The sequence below is a fragment of the Amblyraja radiata genome, chromosome 19 (assembly GCF_010909765.2).
Source record: "Amblyraja radiata isolate CabotCenter1 chromosome 19, sAmbRad1.1.pri, whole genome shotgun sequence".
NCBI lineage: Eukaryota > Metazoa > Chordata > Chondrichthyes > Rajiformes > Rajidae > Amblyraja > Amblyraja radiata.
In genome coordinates this window covers 17,232,931-17,253,722 of record NC_045974.1, presented here as the reverse complement: position 1 = coordinate 17,253,722, position 20,792 = coordinate 17,232,931, and the positions used below count along the sequence as shown (strand labels likewise).

The following is a 20,792-nucleotide window of genomic DNA, read 5'->3' as shown; positions in this document are numbered from 1 at the left end:
GTCCTGTGGAGGCCCCACCGGACAATATCAGCCCATGGACTGTGCGTGAAGGGAAGGAACCATTGACTTTGTGCCTATTCGGATGTTGTATCATTCCCTGCGCACGGGGTCTGGCTCAGCGATTTATAGAGACAGCCCTGACAAAGAACAGCACCGTCATGATGGCCTTCAGAACACAGTATGACTAGCGAGAGGAGGATAGGGAGGCGAAGAATCTGCTGCTAGCACTAGAAAAGGAAGATATAGTATAAATCAAGAGTTGCGTAGCAAAAAGAAAAATGGTGGATTGTGAGAGAAGGGTTAATAGGGATGGTTGATTTATACTAGAACTCTGAAAATTATAACAGAAAGAAATAAGGTGTCAGCAGAAGCCAGACTGCTGGTCGAAGAAAGTAACAATATGCAGGACAGAGGGAACTTCTAGATAAAGAAGTAACAGATAAAAACTCCAGCAGAAGCCTTTGACGTCAGGAGATGTTCGTTGACGTTTCTGGACGTTCTCGTGGGAATGTGGGCTTTATGTTATGATTGGACGAAGCTCGATGGGGAGACATGAGGTAGTGACCATAGTGAAGAAAGGTATAAAAAGATAGATACAACCTCCATTTTTGTGTGTCTCTAGAGGATGATAGAGGAGGGACACCCTTTTCTGCGCAGAAATGTAATAAAGGAAAACTTGTTTCTTTGATTTTGTCTCTGAAGAGTTTGTGATTGATTTTGAATCTCACACTGGGATCTCTGGTTTCCTCCCACACGTAGAGCTTTGTAGGTTAGTTGGCTTGGTATAATTGTAAATTGTCCCTAGTGTGTGTTTGATAGTGCTAATGTGCAGGGATCGCTCGAGATCACCTTACAGGTTCATCTCGTACTATAGCTTACCTTCAAAGCCATTGGCCAGTGCACAATGTATAAATCAACATAGTCCAGCTGTAGGCTCTTCAGAGTCTTCGCCAGGGCTTTCTGGACCAAGGGGGGAGAAAGATAAGTCATCCAGACCTAGAGGTAAAACACAGAAGTCATTTCCTCATTCAGAGCTAAACTTCCATTTTAAATGAGAATGTCACAAGTACCACCTCTGGAGAAAATTCAGTTCCAATCGGAAGTCGTCCATTTGACCCGACACACTTGGTCCAAGTCTCATGATCTTAGCATGTTCACAGATTGAGGTTCTGGTGATTTTTTTTTGTTAATTCAAATTATAAAATACTTGCAGCTCAGTGCCTTGGAATCTGGAGAACTACTCAGAGCGATTTGGAAGACCTAAAGCCCCTGTCCCACTTAGGAAACCTGAACAGAAACCTCTGGAGACTTTGTGCCCCACCCAAGGTTTCCGTGCGGTTCCCGGAGGCTGCAGGTAGTTGCCAAAGGTTGCAGGTAGTGGAAGCAGGTAGGGAGACTGACAAAAACCTCCGGGAACCGCACGGAAACCTTCGGCGGGGCGCATAGTCTCCAGAGGTTTCCATTCAGGTTTCCCAAGTGGGACAGGGGCATAACTTCCCATACAGATAAAACATTATTTTGATACACCAATAAACAAGACAGCCATAGATCTTGCTGGATACACGAGTCCAACATGAGAAGACATGCTTTCACATGTTCTATACTCAATTTTTGTCGGTGAATATTGGAAACCAACATTATTTAGAGGCAGGTACACAAAAATGCTGGAGAAACTCAGCGGGTGCAGCAGCATCTATGCAGTGAAGGAAATAGGCAACGTTTCGGGCCGAAACCCTTCTTCAGACTGATGGGGGGTGGCGGGGAGAAGAAAGGAAAAAGGAGGAGGAGCCCGAGGGCTGAGAGGAGACAGCCCGAGGGCTGAGGAAGGGGAGGAGACAGCAAGGGCTAACAAAATTGGGAGAATTCAATGTTCATGCCCGCAGGATGCAGACTCCAAGCGGAATATGAGGTGCTGTTCCTCCAAATTCCGGTGTTGCTCGCTCTGGCCATGGAGGAGACCCAGGACAGAGAGGTCGGATGGGGTATGGGAGGGGGAGTTGAAGTGCTGAGCCACCGGGAGGTCAGGTTGGTTATTGCGGACCGAGCGGAGGAGTTCTGCGAAGCGATCGCCCAACCTCCGCTTGGTCTAGAGGCAAGTCTCTTTGGAGACAAAAAAGAAGCAAGACAGTGGATGCAGATTTAATCATTGCTCACAATGATTACACTTTGCATAGTTACAAAAAGCATGCAATTATAAACGATTTAATTGAACAATCTGCACAGAAATGAAATGCATTTTCAACAGAAAGGTTAAAATGCAGGGATCGATCAAGAAACAGGCCTTGCTTGCTAATGGGCTGCTAGTCTGTCTGTCTGCCTGATCTTGGATGTGCATTTATTTGTGTGTGTGATGTTCGTGTGTGTTTCACATCTCCTCGAAAACACGATGCGCTAACGGAGACATTTTTACATATTCGATAGAGATTTACGTTGAGAAGTCAAAAATCTCCGTATCTGAAAATTTCGAACTTTATTTCTTGAGTTATTTATGAAAATGTTCAAAAATGTCAAATAACTTCGAAAATAAACAAGATGATGACGTCACAAAGGGTCTGCTCGCGCGGCATGTGCGCGCTGTTTTCCACGCACAACCTGCTGCTCACTGTTTTGCACGTGCTGCGAGTTGCGTCACCCTCCCGACTCGCAGCCATTTGGTCGCAGCCGGCTGCAGGCGGGCGGCGACCAAAGCCGTGGGCCTCGCAGCTTGCTCGCTGTGGGCCCCGCAGCCCGCTCGGCTTCCCTCCTCCTCGTTCCCCCCCCCCCATCACCCTTTCTACCCCCTCCTCTCTCCTTTACTCTATCCCCCTCCCCCCTCTGTCTCCCGTTCCCCTCTCCGTTCCACCTCCCTCCCCCTCCACTCTCTCCCCCTCCCACCCTCTACCCCCCTCCCTTCTCTCCCCCATCTGTCCCCCTCCTCCTCTCCCCCCCTCCTTCTACCTCTCCCCCTCCATCCGCCCCTCCTCTCTCCCCCTACCTCTCTCCCCTCTACTCTCTCCCCCTCCCCCCCTACATTCTCTCTCCCCCTCACCTCCCCCTCACCTCTCTCCCCCCTAACCCGCCTCCACCCTCCCCCTCCCTTCCCCTTTCACCTCTCCCTCTCTCCCCCCCACCTGTGTGTGGGGGGTGGTTAGTTTGTGTGTGATGCCGCAGGACTCCCCCCCCCCTCCTCCAGGGACGGGGCCCAACGGGTCCCACTTACTCTGATCTTGGATGTGTATGTATTTGTGTGTGTGATGTTCGTGTGCGTTTCACATCTCCTAGAAAACACGATGCGATAATGGTAAAAAATGTGCGTATTACAATGGAGATTTACGTCGTGAAGTCAAAAATCATCTTATGTAAAAATTTCATGCAATATTTCTCGGGTTATTGATGAAAATGTTCAAAAATCTCTAAAAACCTGGAAAAAAACAACTGTCTTTCGCTTATTCCCTGTGCTGAGCCCTGCTCGCAACATTGTTGCTATCCAAGTACACCGAGTTCTGCTAGCTAGCAAGTGGAAATGTATTATTTTTAAGTTTAAAAATGAGGGAGGTTAAATAAGGCGAAATGAGCAGTTCCTGTGCAGTTGTCGGCTATGGGTGAGTGCTGGAATATTGTGTTGGGGGAACGGGTTGTGTTGGAGAAAGGGGGACGGGTTGCGTTGGGGGATGAGGCCTCCCTTGGGGGTTATGGGTGAGTGGTGGAATATTGCGTTGGGGAATGGGTTGTGTTGGGGAACCAGGCCTCACATGTGACAGGGACCCAACGGTTCCACTTGGTCATAAAATGAGGCCCAGTATTTTACAGCTTCGTACTGATTTCATGCTGATGCTAGCGTGTTCCTAGATGACTACCTGTACACTAAAGATACCCACTAAAATATGTGGTATTGTAGACAGTGCATATAGTTATCAAGAGGAGGAGGAGCCATCTTGGTGAACGGCTGCTAGCCAGCAGCCGTCCGTTTTAAATCCGTTTTTTTAATAGTTTTAAGTGAGTCCTGTTTTTTGTTTGTAGGGGATATGGTCTTTTTAATGTGGGGGGTAGGTGTAAACTTTATTTCTAGGTCCCTACCTGGTCGGTGTGGCAACCTTTTCTCCGGGCTGCCCGTCGACCTGTCCTCGTGGCCTACCTGCGGGCTTGGAGTGCCGTTTCCTGGCGGGGACCGCCCAGCACCTCCGCCTCGGCGGCGGCACAGCATTGGAGCGCTGGAGCGGAGCGGAGTGGAGCGGGCGACGCCTTGCCTGGGTCGCCGCGCTGGAGCGACGCGCTGGAGCTCTGGCGAGCTGGACCGCCGAGAGCAACATCTCTGGGCTGCGGGTCTGCGGAGCGGAGAGGCGGCAGTGCGGAGAGGCAGCAGTGCGGAGAGGCGCCGCCGACTTTTTCATCGGGAGCCTGGGAGCTCCAAACCGGCGCGGCCTTGTCGGCTTCGGCAGCCGCGGGCTCCAACCAGGAAGCGGCCGTTCCAGGTGGCCCAGCCGCCGAAAGGACTCTCCCGACGCCGGGGCAAGACCACCCGGTGAGAACGGCCAGGGACATCGGGCCTCCGTAGAGGCAATTGCGGTGGCCTCAATAGGCCTGACTTTGGGGTGAACATGGGGTGGGGACTGGACATTGTGCCTTCCTCCACAGTGCTATCCACTGTGGGGGGATGATTTTTTTGTCTAATTGTAGTCCTGTAGGTCTGTGTCCAAGATGGCTGCCGTGAAGAGAGAGTGGACGTTGGCGCGCTTTGGCTGCCGCTGCTCCCTCTTCACACTGTGTTTTTGATTTTCTGTTTTTGGATTGAATTCTGTTTTTAATTTGTGTCTCTGTGATGTCTTTATTACTTGTTATATTCCGATTATATGTTATTCCGATTACTATGTAAGGTGTCCTTGAGATGTCTGAAAGGCGCCCATTAAATAAAATTTATTATTATTATTTATTATTAAGAATTACAGTGAAATTTTGATCAGCTAGGCAAATGAGGCTAGGAAGGACGAATGGGGTTTAATCTAGATAAGTGTAAGGTATTGCATGTTGGGAAGTCATAGAAACATAGAAAATAGGTGCAGGGGAGGCCATTCGGCCCTTCGAGCCAGCACCGCCATTCATTGTGATCACGGCTGATCAGCCCCAATCAATAACCTGTGCCTGCCTTCTCCCCATATCCCTCGATTCCACTAGCCCCTAGAGCTCTATCTAACTCTCTCTTAAATCCATCCAGTGACTTGGCCTCCACTGCCCTCTGTGGCAGGGAATTCCACAAATTCACAACTCTCTGGGTGAAAAAGGTTTTTCTCACCTCAGTCTTAAATGGTTTCCCCTTTGTTCTAAGACTGTGCCCCTGGTTCTTGTCTCGTCCAACATTGAGAACATTCTTCCTGCATCTAGCTTGTCCAGTCCTTTTATAATTTTATATGTTTCTATAAGATACCCCCTCATCCTTCTAAACTCCAGTGAATACAAGCCTAGTCTTTTCAATCTTTCCTCATATGACAGTCCCGCCATCCCAGGGATCAATCTCGCGAACCTACACTGCACTGCCTCAATCACAAGGATGTCCTTCCTCAAATTAGGAAACCAAAATTGGACACAATACTCCAGATGTGGTCTCACCATACAACTGCAGAAGAACCTCTTTACTCCTATACTGAAATCCTCTTGTTATGAAGGCCACATTCCATTAGTTTTCTTCACTACCTGCTGTACCTGCACGCCAACTTTCAGTGACTGGTGTACAAGGACACCCAGGTTTCGCTGCACCTCCCCCTTGCCTAACCTAACCCCATTGAGATAATAATCTGCCCCCTTGTTTTTGCCGCCAAAGTCAAACCGGGACAAGACCTTTATAGTGAATGGTATGGCCCTGGGGAATGAATACAAGTACATAGTTCCCTGAAAGTGGAATCACAGGTAGATAAAATGGTAAGTATTTTGGCACGTCTTCTTTCATCAATCATAAACTGATGCCTAAATCCGATCTATTCCTCACATTACCACTGTAAGATTGGCCTTACCATTGGCTTGTATAACTACACCATGACCTACCCACTTCTGTACTCAATGAACTGACTGATGAAGGCTAATGTGCCAAAAGCCTTTTCGACACGTTATCCACCCGTGATGCCACTTAAGGAACTAGGTACCTGCACTTGTGCCGGTCCTGCCCTGGTTAGACTTCCCAAAATGCAACACTTCATACTTCTCTGAATAAAACTCAATCAACCAATCCTCAGCCCACCCGACCAAGATCCTGCTGCAATTTTTGACAACCATCACACTATCTACAATACCACTGTGAGGAAAGAGTTAACAGACATGGTTGATTTAGACTAGGGATAGAAATATAACTTAGAAAGAAATAAGATGTCAGCAGAAGCCAGACTGCTGGTAGAATAGAAAGTGCCAATATAAAGAACAGAGAGAAATTCTAGATAATAGCAGCAAGTACAGATGGTGACATTTCAAGGATGAGAGTCAGAAGATAACCACAGTCAGACAAGAACATAACGGGAACTGGGGGAAGGGGCATGAACTACTCTGTACTGCACTTGCTTGAAAATGTACTCACACCCACTATGACAAGATGCCTAATTTAAATGCACATGCGATGCATGATAGGGGAGGTGCCTTTGACGTTGGGTGGGCGTTCCACGACATTCTCGTGGGAATCTGGGCTTTATGTTATGATTGGAAGAAGCTCAATGGGGAGAGATGAGAATGTGATAATAATGAAAAGAAATGTATAAAGATAGAAGACATCTCGATCCTCGGTGTGCCTCTAGGGGACATCAGTGGAGAGGCACCTATTCTGCAGAATATGAAATTAATAAAAACACTTCTTTGTCTGAATTTGTCTCAAGAGCATTTGTGATTTTTGAATCTCACAACTTGGGGGCTCGTTTCCGAGATCCAATACTCTAGACAGCTGACGGGAGTAGACGGACGAAGGGAAGCTGCACCCTGTTGAGTTCTGCGGTCTCAGACTCCTTGCTTGCTGTCAGCTGTTTAAGCAGTAGTATCCGGACGAAACAGAGACTCGGCAAAGAAGTGAGAGTGATAGGAGATCGCGAAAATCGAGTGATTCTGTGCATAGACCCCGGTAAGAAACTTTTACTATTATAGTATTACCTGGGCAATTTGATAAGAGATCGGAGAGGAATTCCGATCGAGAGAATGGGAAATGTAAATGAAAAACCTGAAAGGGAGGGGAAAGGCCATAAGCCAAATCCCCGCATTCTGCCCAATAGTCCATTGGGGCGAATGCTGAACGGCTGGGGGGGAAGGAAATACCCAGGGGTTGGAGAAGACAACAATGATAAGGTATTGTTATATTGAATGGCCAAAACACCCGATAAAAGGAGCTTCGGTCTGGTGGCCAGAGGATGGGTCAGATGAGGATTGGGTACAGCAGGCATTGAATGTATATGTGAAAAATAAACCTAATCAAATGATAGAAGAAACCATGTATGCCGCGGTATGGGAAACAGGATGTAATTTGTTGAAATTAAAAGAAGAGGTTGAACAGTTAAATCCCTCTGCACCCTCATGGAATTTACTTGAGAACCTAGCTCCTCCCTATGTACATCAATTACCCGAAGTAGCGCCGTCAATTCAACCCCCGCCCCCACTCGTGGCGATGGGAGTGGAAGAGGTGACACCCGAGTCCGCTCTGGTGGTAAAGAGAAAGGTCAGGGTAAAACAAGAATTTAATGATGATGTTACTGACAGTAATGATACCGATAGTGACCTACCGGACCCCAGGAGTGGGAAAGAAAAGGGAATAAAGAGACAGGAGGCGGTCGGGGTAGATGAATTAAATCCCCCGTCACCAGGAGAGGGAGTCAGAAGGTCAGACAGAGTAAAAAGATCGGTAAAAATTAGACCTCTAAGAGAGGTACCCATGGGAGGACCCCAAGGGGGAATGGGGTTTGTTAATGTCCCCTTAACTAGTACTGAAGTGAGGAATTTCAAGAGAGAAATGAAAAGCCTACTAGATGATCCTTTAGGTCTGGCAGAGCAGTTAGATCAATTCCTTGGGCCAAACACTTATACATGGGAGGAGTTGATGGCCATTATGGGGAATCTCTTCACACCAGAGGAGAGGCAAATGATTAGGGCAGCAGCAATGAAAAAGTGGGAACAGGAGAACACTCCAGGGCAGCAGAATGCAGCGGCAGCAGATAAATTCCCAGTACAAGAGCCAGATTGGGACAAGGGAACAGAAGCAGGACGAAGGAATATGAAGGACCTGCGGGATATAATTATAAAAGGGATAAGAGAGGCAGTGCCCAAAGGACAGAATTTCGAACGAGCATTTGAGAATGGACAGCAGAAAGATGAGGCCCCGACAGTGTTCCTTCAGAGACTCAGGAAGAACATGCAACAGTATTCCGGAATAGACCCGGACTCAGGGGCAGGACAACAATTGCTTAGGGCCAATTTTGTGACCAAATCCTGGCCTGATGTAAGGAAGAAATAAGGAACAGATAGAGACAGGAAAGTTCCTGTGACAGGATGATAAGGGAGTTAACCCGAAAGTAGCAGATAAGAAGATGGCAGAGGCCGCGAAAGGGGGATGTGATAGAAGACGGCAAAGGCCGGGGACAACAGTGCAGGCAGGGAGAAAATATAAATTGAATAATCTATTTGAAGTAAGAATGAAACGAAGTGATTTGTTTGAAAACCGGTTTGGAACAAATGGTTGAAATGAGCAAGTTGTAAAATTGAACACAGACGCCCCCATGGCGGAGGTGGGAATTCCCACTGTGTTTGGGCCATGGGGGATTGCGAACAAGCTGCAAAAATTAACTCTTTGTATCCTGGTAACCTGAAAAAGAGAAGTTGTAAAAATCGTTTCTTGATGTTCTTTTAGATTTCTTGTCCGTAAAGTTAACTGGAAATAAGTTAATTGATGAAACATGACCAGCTTTTATGCTGTTTTATGGTAGACATACAAGTTAAGAAACACAGACAGAGAGCGAGAGAGAGACACAGACACAGTACGAATAAGACAGTACCCCATTTCAACCGAGTAACGAAAAGGCTTACAATCAATCATTGAGAATTTATTAGAGGACGGGTTATTGGAACCATGTATGTCCACCTACAATACTCCGATCCTACCAGTCAGAAAGACCGACAGGACGTTTAGACTCGTACATGACTTGAGGGAACTGAACAAGGTGGTCCAAGCCCGACACCCGGTAGTGCCTAACCCTTACACCATCATGGGACGGATACCCTCAAGCCACAAATGGTTTAGTGTGGTAGATTTAAAGGATGCCTTCTGGAGCTGTCTGCTGGCAACAGAGAGTAGAGACTTATTCGCCTTTGAGTGGGAAAACCTAAAAACCGGGCGAAAGCAACAATTCCGGTGGGCGGTGCTCCCTCAAGGTTTTACAGAATCACCAAATTTATTCGGCCAAATTTTAGAGCAGGTATTGGAGGATTTCCCAGGACACGGGGAAACGCAACTATTACAGTATGTGGATGACCTCCTTTTGTCAGGAGAGAGAGAAGATGAAGTAAGGGACCCCACAATAAGCCTGTTAAACTTCTTGGGAAGGAAGGGGTTAAGAGTGTCCCGTAACAAGCTTCAATTTGTGAAACAAAAGGTAAAATATCTGGGACATCTGATAAGTGGAGGAAAGAGACGAATCAACCCTGAAAGGATAGCTGGGATCACGGGAGTACCACTACCAAAGAATAAGAAAGAGAACCGAAAATTCCTGGGATTGATAGGATACTGTCGACTGTGGATAGATGGATCCTCCAGGTGCATAGATGGAAAAAGACATAGTGGGTACGGTATAGTGAACGGGGAAACTATGGAGGAAATTGAAAGCGGCAGGCTGCCTGGTAGTTGGTCAGCTCAATCTTGTGAATTATATGCATTAATGAGAGCTTTAGAATTATTGGAGGGGAAGGAAGGGACAGTATATACCGATTCAAAATACGCTTTTGGAGTAGTACACACCTTTGGGAAGATCTGGAGAGAGCGAGGAATGATAACAACTCGAGGTAAAGAATTAGCGCATGAGCAATTGGTAGGACAGACACTGGAAGCCTTGCAAAAAAACCAGAACGAATAGCCATAGCATATGTGGCAGGGCATCAGAAGGGTAACACCCTGGAGGCCAGAGGAAATAGGGCTGTGTAATATGTCAGCGAATTAATAAGAAAATCATGAGAGCAGTCCCAGGAGGAGGACAACCATTAGCAGTTAGGCCCTTCCAAAGAATACAGATAGATTTTACCGAGCTGCCCCGGGTACAAACATGGAAGTACCTGTTAGTGGTAGTGGACCATTTCACCAGATGGGTAGAGGCATTCCCCACGGCAACTGCCACCTCACAGGCGGTAGCCAAGATATTATTAGAACAAATTATACCCAGATATGGGATTGTGGAAACAATAGACTCAGATAGAGGGACTCATTTTGCCTCCAAAACACATGGAATGATATGTGAAGCACTGGGAATAGAATGGAAATTGCATACACCATGGCATCCCCAGAGCTCAGGAAAGGTGGAAAGAATGAATGGCACCTTAAAGACCCAAATCACCAAGTTGATATAGGAAACGGGACTCCCCTGGACTAAGTGCCTCCCGATAGCCCTGTTGAGAATCCGAACAGCACCTCGAAAAGACATAGGGATATCACCATATGAAATGTTATTCGGGCTCCCATACTTAGGGAAGATAGAAGGAGTCCCAACAATACAAGGGAACGATGTGTTCCTGAGGAACTATTTACTGGCAGTGTCCCAATCTCTTGCAGAACTAAAAATTAAAGGATTGCTGGCCCAGAGCCCACCACTGGACTTTCCGATTCACTCAATCAAGGCTGGAGACTGGGTATTAATAAAAACGTGGAAAGAAGAAAAGCTGCAACCTAAGTGGACTGGACCCTACCTGGTGTTACTAATCACGGAGACAGCAGTACGAACAAAAGAGAAAGGGTGGACACACGCAAGTCGAGTTAAGGGTCCTGTGGAGGCCCCACCAGACGATATCAGCCCGTGGACTGTGCGCAAAGGAAAAGAACCATTGACTTTAATATTTACCAAGAACCCGCAGGAAAAATGAAGATTTCGTGTTGGTGGGTCGTGTGTTGGGTGGTTACCCAACTTGTAAGTAATGTAACATGCATAAAAATCACAATACCACAGAATAGAAGGTCCACCACCATCCCATTTAATGTATGTAAAGGGAAATGGTGGTGCGGCTATAGAATGTATTTATGCACCCATCCCTGTAAAGATTGGCACGCGGTGTTTACTTCATCAAAATATGGGTGGCATCGGATCACCTATCAAACTGATAGGTGGAGAGTATATCAAAACCCGAACGAGAAATTGCCAGGACGCGTATATGTGAGCATACAGAGTGTCCAAATACAGGAAAGTGGTAGGTATTGGATATGTGCAGATAAAACAGGGAAAGACGCATGTCTGAAGTTTGAGATAGAAGTAAAGTGAGATGGGAAGATGGGAAGATACGAGGATAGGGGAGAGGTGTTCAAGATAGATGACAGTCAGAATAGGGATCCCGGGGCAACACCAGCACCACCAGTAGTCAGCAATGTCACCAGGGAAGATGAGTCTAAGGATCTGAAGATAATGATAGTAGCAGGAGAAACAGGATTAAGGCAGTTATATAAGAAAGGAATACCAACAGGGGGAAAAGGAGCCAACACCTGGCTTGCCTGGATGATGTACACAGCCAGAAGTATGCAACAAACCAATTGTTACGCCTGCGCTGGAGCTAGGCCTCAGCTGGTCCCAGTACCATTTCCCCTGAATTGGGATAGAACACCTAGGGCTATGACATGTATACTACAGCTATTCACGAATCCCCTCTTACCAAAGAATGTGATATGCCAGAGTTATCATTACCTATTTCCGGCCAGCAACAACAATACAAAGGGCCGATGGGAAGACCCTTGACCTCCTCCATTTACCATTCCTTTTGGGGAGGAGGGGTTTGAGTGCTATACAAGAAATAACCCAGAGGGACAGGACATGGGGGAGGTGCTCAACTGCAATAAGACGTATAATATAACGGCTGAGGAACAGGGGCCGCTGTTCAATAGCTCCTGGCTGAAAAAGCAGATAGTCAGTAGAGCCGATGTCTGGTGGTGGTGCGGGGAGAATACCCTGTGGCCCCGGTTACCAGGGTCATGGACGGGAACCTGTACCCTCATACAACTGATGATGCCCTTCACCATAGCAGTAGAACATGCTGTAGAACTCGATAAAGGAAGCCAACGACAAAAGAGAAAGGTGAGAGGATCATTCGACACACACATCTATATAGATGCGATAGGGGTGCCAAGAGGGGTACCCGATGAATTTAAAGCCAGAAATCAGATAGCTGCGGGCTTTGAGTCCATACTCTTCGGGTGGTCCACAATTAATAAAAATGTGGACTGGATCAACTACTTATACTACAATCAACAACGCTTTATAAATTACACTCGAGATGCAGTTGAAGGATTAGCGGAACAACTGACAGCTACCAGCCAAATGGCCTGGCAAAATCGCATGGCCTTGGACATGCTACTGGCTGAGAAGGGAGGGGTGTGTGTAATGTTTGGCGAACAATGTTGCACATACATCCCCAACAACACTGCTCCGGATGGGTCAGTGTCAAGAGCCCTAGCAGGTCTCACCTCTCTGTCTATCGAATTGGCTGAGAACTCTGGAGTAGACACCTCCTGGACCGGGTTTCTAGACTCCTGGTTTGGGAAATGGAAGCACATCTTTACATCAGCCCTAACATCGGTAATAGTCATGGCAGGGTTATTGTGTTTGTTCGGATGTTGTATCATTCCTTGCATACGGGGATTGGCTCAGCGATTGATAGAAACAGCCCTGACGAAGAACAGTGCTGCCACCATAATGGCCTTCAGAACACAGTATGACCAACGAGAGGAGGATAGGGAGGTGAAGAATCTTCTGCTAGCATTAGAAAAGGAGGAGATAGTATAAATCAAGGGTGCGTAGCAAAAAGAAAAGAATGGATTGTGAGGAAAGAGTTAACAGACATGGTTGATTTAGACTAGGGATAGAAATATAACTTAGAAAGAAATAAGATGTCAGCAGAAGCCAGACTGCTGGTAGAATAGAAAGTACCAATATAAAGAACAGAGAGAATTCTAGATAATAGCAGCAAGTACAGATGGTGACATTTCAAGGATGAGAGTCAGAAGATAACCACAGTCAGACAAGAACATAACGGGAACTGGGGGAAGGGGCATGAACTACTCTGTACTGCACTTGCTTGAAAATGTACTCACACCCACTATGACAAGATGCCTAATTTAAATGCACATGCGATGCATGATAGGGGAGGTGCCTTTGACGTTGGGTGGGCGTTCCACGACATTCTCGTGGGAATCTGGGCTTTATGTTATGATTGGAAGAAGCTCAATGGGGAGAGATGAGAATGTGATAATAATGAAAAGAAATGTATAAAGATAGAAGACATCCCGATCCTCGGTGTGCCTCTAGGGGACATCAGTGGAGAGGCACCTATTCTGCAGAATATGAAATTAATAAAAACACTTCTTTGTCTGAATTTGTCTCAAGAGCATTTGTGATTTTTGAATCTCACAACTTGGGGGCTCATTTCCGAGATCCGATACTCTAGACAGCTGACGGGAGTAGACGGATGAAGGGAAGGTGCACCCTGTTGAGTTCAGCGGTCTCAGACTCCTTGCTTGCTGTCAGCTGTTTAAGCAGTAGTATCCGGACGAAACAGAGACTCGGCAAAGAAGTGAGAGTGATAGGAGATTGCGAAAATCGAGTGATTCTGTGCATAGACCCCGGTAAGAAACTTTTACTATTATAGTATTACCTGGGCAATTTGATAAGAGATCGGAGAGGAATTCCGATCGAGAGAATGGGAAATGTAAATGAAAAACCTGAAAGGGAGGGGAAAGGCCGTAAGCCAAATCCCCGCATTCTGCCCAATAGTCCATTGGGGCGAATGCTGAACCGCTGGGGGGGGGAAGGAAATACCCAGGGGTTGGAAAAGACAACAATGATAAGGTATTGTTATATTGAATGGCCAAAACACCCGATAAAAGGAGCTTCGGTCTGGTGGCCAGAGGATGGGTCAGATGAGGATTGGGTACAGCAGGCATTGAATGTATATGTGAAAAATAAACCCAATCCAATGATAGAAGAAACCATGTATGCCGCGGTATGGGAAACAGGATGTAATTTGTTGAAATTAAAAGAAGAGGTTGAACAGTTAAATCCCTCTGCACCCTCATGGAATTTACTGGAGAACCTAGCTCCTCCCTATGTACATCAATTACCCGAAGTAGCGCCGTCAATTCAACCCCCGCCCCCACTCGTGGCGATGGGAGTGGAAGAGGTGACACCCGAGTCCGCTCTGGTGGTAAAGAGAAAGGTCAGGGTAAAACAAGAATTTAATGATGATGTTACTGACAGTAATGATACCGATAGTGACCTACCGGACCCCAGGAGTGGGAAAGAAAAGGGAATAAAGAGACAGGAGGCGGTCGGGGTAGATGAATTAAAAACACTTCTTTGTCTAAATTTGTCTCAAGAGCATTTGTGATTTTTGAATCTCACACCACCCACTTTAGTGTCATCTGCAAACTTACTACTCATGCCTTGTTCATTCTCATCCAATACCTCCAGCACTTTGTTTTTTGCTCAAGGCTCCAGCATTTGCAATCTCTTGCATCTCTCTGATAAAACTGGTCTTGCAGGTCGACAGCAATTATTCTATACTTGCAGAAAGAAATGGAGATATTAGTAATCAGAGTATAATTATGCTTATAAAGAAATGTACATACCTTGCTGGTGTAAAATATATCTTCCCGTTTTACTGTTCCATCAGCTATCTTTGCACGAATAGCTTCACCAACTTCATCTTCATTGCCATACGCGAAAGCTCCATCAAAATGGCGGTACCCAACTTCAATTGCAGTCTTCACAGCCTCTGTAGTCTCACCTTTGACAGGCTGTCAAAATAAGCCACAGAACAGCATTTTACTCAGAAAGTGTCAGCATATCTGGCCTCATCCCCTCTCTCACCATAATGTACCCCCCTTCGAGCCCCACCACAATTTTGCTCCTCACGGCAGAGCCCACCACATAATGTTCCCCACTGCACCCAGTCTGAATAAGGTTAGAATCCCAAACAGCATCTGTCCATTCCCTCCACAGATACTGCCTGATGTGCTGAGCTTTTCCAGCAATCTGTATTTCTCCTTTAGTGCCAGAGTTCTTTTAAATACTGTTATAGTCAGGTGGTTGTTCATGGACTACAGCTCGCCGTTTACCACCATCATCCCCACCAAGCTGGTTGCCAAGCTCACGGAACTGGGCATCTACACATCCCTCTGCGAATAAATCCTCGACTTTGTCATCAACAGACCATAATCTGTACGAATTGGCAACAATACTTCCTTCTCAATAACTATCAGCAAGGGAGCACCTCATGACTGCCTGCTCAGCTCCCTGCTCGACTCACGCTATACTCACGACTGTGCATCCGGATAAAGTGCGACGTCCATCTTCAAGTTTGAAGCCGACACCACCGTGTCCAGAACAAGGGGTCACAGTTTAAGGATAAGGGGGAAATCTTTTAGGACCGAGATGAAAAAAACATTTTTCACACAGAGAGTGGTGAATCTCTGGAATTCTCTGCCACAGAAGGTAGTTGAGGCCAGTTCATTGGCTATATTTAAGAGGGAGTTAGATGTGGCCCTTGTGGCTAAAGGGATCAGGGGGTATGGAGAGAAGGCAGGTACAGGATACGGAGTTGGATGATCAGCCATGATCATATTGAATGGCAGTGCAGGCTCAAAGGGCTGAATGGCCTACTCCTGCACCTATTTTCTATGTTTCTATGTTGTTGGACAAATTACAAATGCCAATGAATCAGAGTATAGGAGGGAGATCAATCGACTGACTAAATGGTGCCAGAACAACAACCCTCCTCTTGACATCAGCCAGACCAAGGAAGAGATTGTGTACTTTAGAAGAGGAAGACCAAAGGCTGACAATCCTGTCTTCATCGACAGGACAGTGGTGGAGAGAGTTAAAAGCATCAAATTCCTAGGCGGTCATATCTCTGATGATCTGTCCTGCACCAAGCACAATGAATAAAGAAACCCCATCAATTCCTTAGAAGATGGAGGAGAATCAGTATGTCAACATATATAACCATATAACAATTACAGCACGGAAACAGGCCATCTCGGCCCTACAAGTCCGTGCCGAACAACTTTTTTCCCTTAGTCCCACCTGCCTGCACTCATACCATAACCCTCCATTCCCTTCTCATCCATATGCCTATCCAATTTATTTTTAAATGATACCAACGAACCTGCCTCCACCACTTCCACTGTAAGCTCATTCCACACCACTACCACTCTCTGAGTAATGAAGTTCCCCCTCATGTTACCCCTAAACTTCTGTCCCTTAATTCTGAAGTCATGTCCTCTTGTTTGAATCTTCCCTATTCTCAAAGGGAAAAGCTGATCCACATCAACTCTGTCTATCCCTCTCATCATTTTAAAGACCTCTATCAAGTCCCCCCTTAACCTTCTGTGCTCCAGAGAATAAAGACCTAACTTATTCAACCTTTCTCTGTAACTTAGTTGTTGAAACCCAGGCAACATTCTAGTAAATCTCCTCTGTACTCTCTCTATTTTGTTGACATCCTTCCTATATTTGGGCGACCAAAATTGTACACCATACTCCAGATTTGGTCTCACCAATGCCTTGTACAATTTTAACATTACATCCCAGCTTCTATACTCAATGCTCTGATTTATAAAGGCTAGCATACCAAAAGCTTTCTTTACCACCCTATCTATATGAGATTCCACCTTCAAGGAACTATGCACGGTTATTCCCAGATCCCTCTGTTCAACTGTATTCTTCAATTCCCTACCATTTACCATGTACCAAGGTGTAGCACCTCACATTTATCAGCATTAAACTCCATCTGCCATCTTTCAGCCCATTCTTCCAAATGGCCTAAATCACTCTGTAGACTTTGGAAATCCTCTTCATTATCCACAACACCCCCTATCTTGGTATCATCTGCATACTTACTAATCCAATTTACCACACCTTCATCCAGATCATTGATGTACATGACAAACAACAAAGGACCCAACACCGATCCCTGAGGCAACCCACTAGTCACCTGCCTCCAACCATCCACCATTACCCTCTGGCTTCTCCCATTCAGCCACTGTTAAATCCATCTTGCTACTCCTGCATTTATACCCAACAGTTGAACCTTCTTAACCAACCTTCCATGAGGAACCTTGTCAAAGGCCTTACTAAAGTCCATATAGACAACATCCACTGCTTTACCCTCGTCAATTTCCCTAGTAACCTCTTCAAAAAATTCAAGAAGATTAGTCAAACATGACCTTCCAGGCACAAATCCATGCTGACTGTTCCTAATCAGACCCTGTTTATCCAGATGCTTATATATATTATCTCGAAGTATCTTTTCCATTAATTTGCCCACCACTGAAGTCAAACTAACAGGCCTATAATTGCTAGGTTTACTATTAGACCCTTTTTAAACAATGGAACAACATGCGCAGTACGCCAATCCTCGGGGACTATTCCCGTTTCTAATGACATTTGAAATATTTCTGTCATAGCCCCGGCTATTTCTACACTAACTTCCCTCAATGTCCTAGGGAATATCCTGTCAGGACCTGGAGACTTATCCACTTTTATATTTTTCAAAAGTGTCAGTACTTCTTTTACTTTGAAACTCATAGTATCCATAGCTACTCTACTAGTTTCCCTTACCTCACATAATTCAATATCCTTCTCCTTGGTGAATACCGAAGAAAAGAAATTGTTCAATATCTCCCCCATCTCTTTTGGCTCTGCAGATAGCTGTCCACTGTCTCTCCAATGGACCAATTTTATCCCTCGTTATCCTTTTGCTATTAATATAGCTGTAGAAACCCTTTGGATTTACTTTCACCTTACTTGCCAAAGCAACCTCATGTCTTCTTTTAGCTTTTCTAATTTCTTTCTTAAGATTCTTTTTACATTCCTTATACTCCTCAAGCACCTCATTTACTTCATGCTGCCTATAATTATTGTAGATCTCCCTCTTTTTCCGAACAAGATGTCCAATTTCCCTTGAAAACCAGGGCTCTTTCCAATTTTTACTGTTTCCTTTCAACCGAACAGGAACAAAGATTCTGTACTCTTAAAATTTCCCCTTTAAATGTCCTCCATTTCTCTTCTACATCCTTCCCATAAAACAAAATGTCCCAGTTCACTCCTTTTAAATCATTTCGCATCGCATCAAAGTTAGCCTTTCTCCAATCAAAAATCTCAACCCTAGGTCCAGTTCTGACCCTCTCCATAATTATATTGAAACTAATGGTATTGTGATCACTGGACCCGAAGTGCTCCCCAACGCATACCTCCGCCACCTGTCCCGTCTCATTTCCTAACAGGAGGTCCAATACTGCCCCTCCTCTAGTAGGTACCTTTATGTATTGCTGCAAAAAACTATCCTGCACACATTTTACAAACTCCAAACCATCCAGCCCATTTACCGAATGTGTTTCCCAGTCTATGTGTGGAAAGTTGAAATCTCCCACAATCACTACTTTGTGCTTACTACTAATATCTGCTATCTCCTTACATATTTGCTCTTCCAATTCTCGATCCCCATTTGGCGGTCTATAATACACCCCTATAAGTGTTGCTACCCCTTTCCCACTTCTCAGTTCCACCCAAATAGCCTCCCTAGATGAGCCCTCCAATCTATCCTGCCAAAGCACTGCTGTAATATCTTCCCTGACTAGTAATGCAACACCTCCACCTCTTGCCCCTCCAATTCTATCACACCTGAAGCAACGAAATCCTGGAATATTTAGTTTCCAATCACAGCCCTCCTGCAACCATGTTTCACTGATCGCCACAACATCATACTTCCAGGTGTCTATCCAGACTCTAAGCTCATCCACCTTTCTTACAATGCTCCTAGCATTAAAATATGCACATTTAAGAAACCCCCCGCCTCTTATTCTCTGTTTATTTCCTTTTTTTTCTTTCTCCTCTTGTACCCGAGTGCTTCCCTTTTCTGCTTCCTGCCTCCCATTCTGTCTACTAGCTTTCTCTATTTGAGTCCCTCGCCCCAACCATTCTAGTTTAAAATCTCCCCAGTAGCCTTTGCAAATTTCCCCGCCAGGATATTGGTCCCCCTCGGGTTCAAGTGCAACCCATCCTTTCTGTACAGGTCCCACCTTCCCCAAAAGAAGTCCCAATGATCCAGAAACTTGAATCCCTGCCCTCTGCACCAGTCTTTCAGCCACGCATTTATCCTCCACCTGGCTCCATTCCTACTCTCACTGTCGCGTGGTACAGGCAGTAATCCTGAGATTGTTACCTTTTTGGTCCTTTTCCTTAACTCTCCTCCCAACTCCCTAAATCCTCCCTTCAGGACCTCTTCCCTTTTTTTACCTATGTCATTGGTACCTATATGTACCACGACCTCAGGCTCCTCTCCCTCTGATTTCAGGATATCTTGGACGCGTTGAGACACGTCCGAGACCTTGGCACCAGGGAGGCAGACCACCATCCTGGTCTCCCGACTGCATCCACAGAATCGCCTATCCGACCCCCTAACAATAGAGTCCCCAATTACTATTGCCCTCTTCTTTTTGCCCCTACCTTCAGGAGCAACAGGGCCGGTCTCTGTGCTGGAGGCCCGTCCGCTCTCGCTACCCCCGGGCAGGCTGTCACCCCCATCCGTACTCAAACAGGAGCACTTATTTCCAAGGTGTACCGACATTGGAGTACTCACTCGTCCCTGCCTCTGCCCCTTGCCCTTCCTTAGCGTGACCCACATGTCTCTCTCCCGTGGTTTTGGAGTGACCACCTCCCTATAACTCCCCTCTATGACCTCCTCACTCTCCCTGACCAGACAGAGGTCATCGAGCTGCTGCTCCAGGATCCTAATACGGTCCCTTAGGAGCCCCATCTCGCTGCACCTGGTGCAGATGTGGACGTCTGGAGGGCCATCCGACACCATGACCTCCCACATCTGACATCCAGAACAGTACACTGCTCTGGCTGTCATTCTCCCGCCAGGGAGAAAATGGCAAAAAGTGATGAATACTGCCCAGTCCATCACAGATACTGACCTCATTACTATCAAAGGGATCGATAAGAGTCACTGCCTCAAAAAGGCAGCCAGCATCACCAGTGACCCACACCATCCTGGCCATGCTCTCATTTCTACTGCCACCAGGAAGAAGGTAGGGTTCAGTTTCAAGAACAGCTTCTTCCCTACAACAATCATGCTAGGACCACCGCCGTGTCTCACCTATCACACCATCTGCACAAGAATGTGAATGCGGGTGAGGCAGCATCTAAAGAGCGGTAGACAAAAATGCAGGAGAAATGCTTGAGACTGAACAAGAGTCAAACTCAGACATGGATGTTGCCTCACCCGCTACGTTTCTCCAGCATTTTTGTCTACATTGCCATTTTATATAGGGTGCGATGGACTTAAGCCAATTAAATTGCTCGTTCTTTACGGGAAACTCGCCGACAGAAAACTATTCTCATTGGTGAGTGTGGTTTAATAGATATACTAGACCAAGTGCAGACCCGTTGGGCCTGGTCCCCGAACGTGCTTCAGACTCCGAGTACGGGGGGGGGGGGGGGGGGTGAGTGGGCAGGCGGGAGGGCGTGATGGCGAGTGACCCCGCGGACCAGGCGTAGGAGTGGATGAGTGAATGTAAAAGTGAAATGGCCAGTGAAATGTGAAATGGCTAG

General features: G+C 46.2%; 1 protein-coding gene across 1 annotated transcript in view; it reads right to left on the bottom strand.

Moving 5' to 3' along the window:
* Window positions 1-20,792, bottom strand: part of LOC116983885 (aldo-keto reductase family 1 member C23-like protein) — a 44,100-nt gene that overhangs the window by 21,639 nt on the left and 1,669 nt on the right. Inside the window, exons 2-3 of the mRNA XM_033037776.1 lie at window positions 14,804-14,971; window positions 880-996 (exon numbers count right to left, since the gene is read on the bottom strand). Coding sequence (XP_032893667.1) covers window positions 880-996; window positions 14,804-14,971 — 285 coding nt within the window. The remainder of the gene's footprint in view (window positions 1-879; window positions 997-14,803; window positions 14,972-20,792) is intronic.